Source organism: Seriola dumerili, unplaced genomic scaffold, assembly GCF_002260705.1.
Source record: "Seriola dumerili isolate Sdu_G_001 unplaced genomic scaffold, Sdu_1.0 BDQW01001191.1, whole genome shotgun sequence".
NCBI lineage: Eukaryota > Metazoa > Chordata > Actinopteri > Carangiformes > Carangidae > Seriola > Seriola dumerili.
Genome location: NW_019175446.1, coordinates 350,091 through 358,103, shown reverse-complemented (window position 1 = coordinate 358,103; position 8,013 = coordinate 350,091). Strand labels below are relative to the sequence as shown.

The window sequence follows — 8,013 nt, the reverse complement described above, 5'->3', positions numbered from 1 at the left end:
AATAACGCCACGTGGGGAACTGTTTAAGGATTGGGTTTTCATCATTTGTTGCCGACTTTCACGGCTGAACTATGACCTGAAAATGAGGTCGTAAAGTGAGGAGACTTAAAGGCCCCTTCCAGATCTGTTTGTTTGCAATAACAGCTTGTGTATGATATGTTGTCAATTAGCTTTTTTTATCTCCTCCTCTGAATATGAATCTTCTGCCAAAGTTAGAACAGGTTTGGTTGATTTTTCTGTTAAATATCGTATCACATTTGTTCGACTTGAATATTTGCCAAACCAGCTGTGAAGTCACAACTACTTAAACTCAATTGAAGGTTGAGGAGAGAGAAGCGTTTCACCCTCAGCAGATGAATGTGAAAACGTCCTTTTACTGCACATATTTTTCTGCACAGTGGAGGTCAAACACCCAAGTGAAGAAACAATGAGAAGAGCAAATCTTTGGGTGGAGGGGGGGGGGCTTTAATAAATACAAGTAAAAATGCAAAACAGCTGTACTTTTCAGAAGATTTTCACACAGCTATGCAGCCTTGTTTTGTGAAGAACGCAGATAGTTTGTTCGTTTGTCTTGAAGAATTTTCAAAAAGGGAACCATCCCCGTTTTTTTTTGTCTTTTTTTTTTCCAAACAAGAAAACCACAAGCTTCAAAAAAAGGAATAATTACTCAATCTTAGCTTCTGGCCCTCCCACCTCCACCCTTCCAGTTCCCCCCAGAGGGATGCGAGTGCGTCAGTGTGAGGTTGGAAAAGAGGAGAAGTAAAGCCTTTTGACTTTCAGGAAGGAAACACATCTGGGGAATAAGGAAAGAGAGAACGGGTGAAAAGAGGAATTAGAGTGGAGGAAGAGGAGCTGGCCAAAAATAGTCAGCCTCCGCTCGAGCCTTGCCTGGCCAGAGTCCCGAACGCCACACCTCCTGCCACTCAGGCATTAGTCAGCCCTGACCCATCCCTCAGAGGGTGACTAACTTCTCTGCTGAACCCCCCATCTCATGAACCTCACTTCCTCCCAGGTGTTTTAATCTAGTCTGGAGGTTTACTCAATTTGAGACCCCCCCCCCCACCTCCATCAAGCTTTTTCTCTTCTGAAGTAAACACATACACAACTGCTCGAGTGTGGGAGACAGAGAATGAGATGTACCACGTACAAACAGGGCAAAACTAAATGATAAAAGTATATAATAAAAGTTTAACTATAATCAACTGAGAGATAACATGTCAGTGTAATCGTGGTATGATTTACAATAAGGTGCGAGCCAGTCGAGGGGAATGGGTAAACATGTGCATTCCTCTGGCTTGAAAACCATCTAGAAAAACAGGAACTCCCGCCAGACAAATATGGTAAAGCCAGATGTACGCCGGTGATGTGACCGGACTGGTTTGTGGATGGGGAGGAACGGAAATATGGCAAATATTTCATGATATGCAGGTGTTCAACAAGCTCAGTGGACTTTGCCAGAGTAAACAGGAAGCAGTGGGCAGCGTTTGACGGTGATTGGACGCTGAAGTTTGATTTGTGACGGTGACAAAGAACGCAGGAAGGAGATGTGTGGACAGGGAAATACACAGATTACCAAGGCAAGGGAGTACGTGAGTGACAGCATGTTAAAAATGTGAGAGAGGCTTCTGACAGAAACCTAGTAAAAGTTGTTTTTTGTTTTTCTTTTTACAGCTGTAAATCACAAACCAGTGTGAACCAGTCAGGATATTGACACTCTGGAGGCCTTTTGATAACACTGAAGTCCCTACTGCAAAAAATAAAAATAAAAAACAACCACTGTGGAACATTTGTGTACATTTACAAAAGGTGTGATATATTATTATTGAATAAAAATGCAAAGTGAGCGATTCCTTCTATTTTAAAATCCACATTCCACCGACTTAGAGGAGAACATGTCTTACTATAAACATTTTTCAAAACACCTGCAGTACAGGAGGTAGTGTAAGGTCCTGGGCTGCCAGTTGAGGTTGTTTTCTATAGCTATTTGTCAACTAGAGCCATCCAGTGGTGCTTTAAGGAAGTTTAGGAAACAATGAGGCCTTCGAAAGAGAAGTCGGCCACAATTCATTGTTGGGATTGTGTTCCTTGAAATGAAACAAAAACTGAGTAACAGCCTATAAGTGCTGTTGTTTCATGGAAAGAGGTGACTAATGCTTGTAACATATTCCATTCATTGTATCTAGGATTAAGGGATTTTTGTAGCCTATATTCTCGGGCCACAATGGTGGCAGGACTTTATTGGTATAAAGTCACTGTTATTTATTAAAAAATAAAATAAACAGAACACATTCGTCCCTTTAAATGTTTGGATTTTCAAGTGTTTCCTGTTTGTTTTGTTTCACTTAGTTCTGTCAAAGGTTAAAAAACAAACAAACAAACAAACAAACAAAAAACTACATAAACAAACATATATGTACATGAATACACATATATAACCTACATAGTATCACTAAGTTAAATTGTTCTTAATCTTGGTCTTGTATTTTTAAAGTTTTCTCTTTTAAAAAAAAAATCTTTTTATAAAGACACTCCTGTTTAATTCTGTTATTGTGGAGTTTTTGTGTTTTGTTGTTATTTGTCTCCATAGTATTAATGTTGCTTATATTCGCCAGGACAGTCTGTACAAAGAGATTAATCATCTCAATGAGGTTTTCCCGGCTAAGTGTACATGAAGGTTTGATCAAATATATATAAAAAAAACAAATTAAAAAGTTGTCTCATCTTGATTTAGTAACAATAATAATAATTTGTAGTTCCCCATTACGAGAGCTTAACAAGACACCGGGTTGTTATTGTCATCGTCATTATTATTATTATTTTAGCCATGACCAGACAAGCTGACCCGTAGCCATAATCCGTTTCCATGGGAACGCTCTTAATACGGGAGCTCGCTTGGATAACAGGAGCCGAAACGCGAAGCGATCAGGAGCAGCAGCAGCAGCAGCAGGAGCAGCAGCAGCAGGAGGAGGAGGAGGCCATGGCTGGTAATGACTGACGTGGAAGGTGTCAGGTGGACTGAGTAACAAACTTCGGGGGGAGAAACAAAGTCTTGAGAGCTAAAACCCGTTGCTTCTTTCCGAGCTCCTGTGGGGTTTCGCCGGGCGCAGCAGGATGAGTCTGGATAAAGCGGAGCTGTGTGACTCACTGTTAACCTGGGTAAGTTTGATTAGTAGCGAGGTTTAGTAGCGAGGCTAACAGCCGGCTAACAGCTGACAGCAGGTGGTGGCAAAGTAAGGAGAAAAATAACACCACTTTTGTAAGTTAAGTCCTCACACACTACTTTAAGCTACATTACTGACTGAGTAAATTGACGCATTTGTTGTTGGCAGGTATGAAAGTTGTGTGTGTGTGTTTTTTTTTTAAGCTAACTAACGCTAGCTAGTCAGGCTAACTAGCTAGGCACACACAGCTTGGAAGTTTGCCCTTTGTGGTCTGTTAGCTTGTTATCTGTGTTGTCCAACTGTCTTGCAGGGTCAGCAAAGTTGACTGCCAGAAAAAAAACAACCCAAATAGCTTAGTGTAAGCTAGAAGTCTCATGCAGTAATGTTAGGCTATCCAAAATAGTTACTACTCAAGCTCAGGGGAAATCCACCTGTTTGGCACTTGTCCACGCAGAGACAAGTATAGGATTTAACTAAGACACCTACTAAGATGAATAGCTTGCTAAATCCCATATGACTGCTTAGTTTCATGCATTTAAGTAGTATTTAGGAAGATTGAATGGGTTTAGGCAAAATCCCTGTTTTTTACCTGCATTATTTGACAGTTGTTTTGTGATATTCAGGCCATTATAATGTGATTTACTCCTGGTACCAAGTCACACACATTATTATTCCACGCACACATCTGGTATGCAGAGTGGTATATAAAGCATATAACGTGGATAATGAGTAAAACATTTGTGAGTCTCGTTCAGACTAATTTAACAGTTAATAAAAAATATACATTTATCAGAGATTATTTATTTGATGACTGACTCTTAACATCTTCATTTTCAGTTACAGACATTTCAGGTTCCATCATGCAACAGCAAGTCCGACCTAACAAGTGGAGTGGCCATTGGACACGTGCTGCACAGAATGTAAGGGCACACACACATATGTTGAAGTATTTACAGTTATTGTGTTGTTTTCATTATTTAAGTGTACAACATGAACTCAGAGGAAACGGTTGATTGAAATTCAAGCAGGTTCTACTTAGATTTGCTTATCTCTGTGATTCACACTAAATTGCCTTTTTTAAATTGCACAAGGCTATTATCTATGCAAATGTCAATGTTATGAATAGAGGCTAGATTTGTCAGGTTCTTTTTTTTTTTTTTCTCAGAGTGTATTTGCCCTGCTGTAGCCCTCAAGTGTAGGTCCAATTTTTGAGTAAACCAGTCTGTCCAGGCGTAATGACCTTTTATAGCTCGTCATGGACTGTTTGTTTTCCTTATACCCATACTCCTACTTGAATCTTGCAAAATGTTCTCTTATTTTAAGGTCACTTTAACTGCTTCTTGAGCATTATTACCATCTGTGACATGTGACTTTAATGAACTGTTCTACTCAAATGTCATTGTACATAGCAGAGCAGACGCACACGGCCATATTGCCCTGTGGCCTCCTCTGAATCTTGATGTCCAGAGATGTGTCGTCCCTGTCACTAGAGTTCTCTTGTGCTCTCATTGACAGAGACCCCTCTTGGTTTAATGAGACATGGCTAGGCAGGATCAAGGAGGAGAGCGGGGCCAACTGGCGCCTCAAGGTAATTTGTGAAATAGGAGGATATGACACAATGCCCTCCAGCAATCGAGAATAATCAGACGTCTTGTTTTTTTTTTTTGTTTTTTTACTTCTTTTTCCCTGATGAAAATGAGGATCTAGATTTTAACTCTTATTTTGTTCTTTCAGGTCAGCAACTTGAAAAAGATCCTTAAGAGCATGCTGGAATATTATCATGATGTAAGAAGATTTCCTTTATCATTTTACTTTTTTAAATTTGTATTTGTGTGTGAATTTCTGGTATTTCTTTTGCTAGATTTTCTCCCCTATTTCCCGAATCTCACACTCAGTGCTGTCTCATTTTACTCTCTGTGAACAGGTGCTTGGACATCAGGTGTCAGATGACCACTTGCCAGATGTTAACCTTATAGGAGAGATGGGAGATGTCACTGAGCTGGGCAAGCTGGTACAGCTTGTACTGGGCTGTGCTGTCAGTTGTGAGAAAAAACAAGGTACGCTCTCTCGTGTAAAAGAAAGAAAACCAGGCAGATGCAGCCATCTGTGAAAATAACATGGGATTTACTCCAAGTCAGCTCACATGATTCTTGTTAAATTACAGTCCTGGCCTGTGCATCACAAGTTTTTAGACTGACCACACGCTGTTTCCCCCACACCAAAAACGTAGCTAGTGAAACACTAGCTTGATGAGCACAGGTTTTCTGAAAATAGATGCAGTTCTGGTTTGGTTTCAGGAGATTATTTGTGTTAATCTGTATTTGGCTGCACTGTCACTACTTTCCGTTGTTGTCTTCTCCTAAACACAGAACAAATCCAGCAAATAATGACACTTGAGGAATCTGTCCAGCACGTTGTGATGACAGCTATTCAGGAGGTGAGTGAACCTCTTGCTTATCCTTATCCGTGGTTCTCCCTACTTTGCAATAATCCCAGCTCTTAGTCATGGTGAATTCACAATCAGAGAAATCCGGATAAGCATAAGACTGAACGGCGTCCCAGAAAGCCAACTCTGTGATATTTCAAGAATATGTTTAGCCTTCCATTGACACTCATGGGACTGGAAAAAACATTGAACATGGGGGGAAAAAATGTATGCCAGGTTTTATCAAACAAAGTTGTCCAGAAAATTTGGAAATTTTTGGAAAATATCTTGTTTTTTTTGCTGCTTTGTCTTAGCTCTTATCAAAAGAACCTTCATCTGAACCAGGAAGCCCAGAAACCTACGGGGACTTCGACTACCAGGTGAAACCCACAACACAACTCAGTCCCCTCTGTGTACTTGCCCTCCACTAAGCTGATCTGTTAGATCTTTCTTTTATGTTCTCCCTCACCCTTTCACTAATGTTTCACTAATGTGCTCCCTCCTGCTGTGACTTGTATGACATCTCCTCTGTACCCACGTTCTGTGTTTGCAGTCCAGGAAGTATTATTTCCTGAGTGAGGAGGCAGACGAGAAGGAGGACCTGAGCCAGCGCTGCCAAGACCTGGAGCATCAGGTAGGTTCACTAAATCGGGTGCAAACATTTCCTGATACCTTGAAGTTATGATCCTTAAGATTTTAGTTCGTGGTTGATTTGGTGACACCCACAGTTACTCTGGTAACGGCAGAACAGGAAGTGGGGAATGTGTTTTTTTTTTTTTTACAGTGCAGCCAAACAAACTTGCATCAACTTAAAAGAGTTTGTTAGCTTGCTGAGGAGTTGGAGGTGTGTCGCCTGCAGAGCTAACGGCTCACTGTGGCCGCTGCGTCTTGATCATCAACATTACATTGCAGTATTAAAAACTATTCTGCTGTCAAAAAATGGTCGTGTAAAAAATGTTTGTTTCTTGTGAACAATCGTTGTCAGGGAAAACCTCAGTAACCAACATTTCATTTTCTTTGACTGCTTCACGATAAGAATCACACAAATACTATCTATAACTACTGTCTTCTATCTAATCATGAAGATAATTAAATGAATCAAAAAATGGGTTTGATCCTATAAAAATCTTAAGGATTATAACTTTTAATATGGTCTACTGGGGCTTGTGTTTGTCTAACAGAGCTGTTGGCATTGTCTCAAAAAGGAAAACTTTTGTGGTTTTGGAGTGATATAAAACCATTTCAACTCTATGTATGTGACTGAGATATTTGAAGCCCTAGTTTTTTTGCTGTAGTGTGGATGCAGCATGTTATTGAATGTATGTGCCTGCAGCTTTTTGTGCTCTGGCCCTTATTGATTATCCCGCCTGAGACTTTGTGTTCCCATGGCTTGTTTTTTTTTTGCACCACTGACTGAGAAGGGATTAAATTAGTTGTTTTTTTGTTTGTTTGTTTTTTTCTTTTTTTTTTCAAAGAAGCACTCCAGTCAATAGTTGCATAACATCAAGATAAAACTGACACGTTGCCTTGGGATGGAGCAGTAGCCAACAATAATTTGCACTGCTCTCAGCCCACCTGTTTGTTTACTTACTTAGCCCACGCAATAGGGATTAGTCATTTGTGTTGTTTTGAAAGCTATTTACTGTCACTGGTCCTGTGCTAAAGTATGCAATCTGTCCTTAAAGTTCAGTGTAGGGTTTTGCTGTTGATGTCCAGCAGGTAAGTGCACACTCCCCTTTTTAACACCGCTTGTCTAACTGTAACCTCAGTTCAGCCTGAACCCAACACAAATATTTTGTTAATGTAATGTTCAAACCAACTTCATCAGCCTGAAGTCAGAGCATCCCCCTCCCCCCTCCAACTTTAACAGTATAACCAGTGTCACTAATGGTCCCCAGTGAGCTGTGCATATTCATTTACTTCCACTTATATCGTAAGGATCTAGTTTTGACCCTAAGGCTAATGCTAACAACTCCGCCATTGAGAAAGTCGCATCTGCCTGAGACCGTTGCACACCAGCTGACTAACTATGTTTTGACGACTGAGCATGTGAAATGAGAACAAAGCATGTGATCCAAGTTCTCTGTGCACTAAAGGTGGTGAGTTTGTCGCTGTGTATCAGTGTTTTTCCTCTGTGAATCTGTCGAGTGCTAGTACTCTGGCTTTCACATGTTTATTACTGGATAGGGAAGATTCAAATTTTTTTGAGGCAGCTATCTTGATAATCTTATTCTGAGGACTTTTCTGATGCAATGGAATGTAACTTTTGTTTTTTTCCATGCGCGTCTTCTTTCTCTTCTTTGTCCAGCTGTAGATTTGTCACTTTGTGCATCTTCATCACTTCTCTCTAAGCAGTCTAATAATGAATCTCTCAGTCTTTACACCTCTTTTTGCAATGTTTGTCCTGTCCCCCCCCCCCCCCCCCCC

General features: G+C 40.4%; 1 protein-coding gene across 2 annotated transcripts in view; it reads left to right on the top strand.

Moving 5' to 3' along the window:
* Nucleotides 1-2,958: 2,958 nt before the first annotated feature.
* The window catches only part of hook2 (hook microtubule tethering protein 2), an 11,896-nt gene continuing 6,841 nt past the window's right edge, over nucleotides 2,959-8,013 (top strand). For both annotated transcript variants that reach the window (XM_022767508.1, XM_022767507.1), the window contains exons 1-8: nucleotides 2,959-3,156; nucleotides 3,999-4,081; nucleotides 4,677-4,749; nucleotides 4,896-4,946; nucleotides 5,086-5,218; nucleotides 5,531-5,598; nucleotides 5,901-5,966; nucleotides 6,140-6,220. In XM_022767508.1, the coding sequence (XP_022623229.1) occupies nucleotides 3,112-3,156; nucleotides 3,999-4,081; nucleotides 4,677-4,749; nucleotides 4,896-4,946; nucleotides 5,086-5,218; nucleotides 5,531-5,598; nucleotides 5,901-5,966; nucleotides 6,140-6,220 (600 nt within the window). In that variant the 5' untranslated portion in view covers nucleotides 2,959-3,111. The remainder of the gene's footprint in view (nucleotides 3,157-3,998; nucleotides 4,082-4,676; nucleotides 4,750-4,895; nucleotides 4,947-5,085; nucleotides 5,219-5,530; nucleotides 5,599-5,900; nucleotides 5,967-6,139; nucleotides 6,221-8,013) is intronic.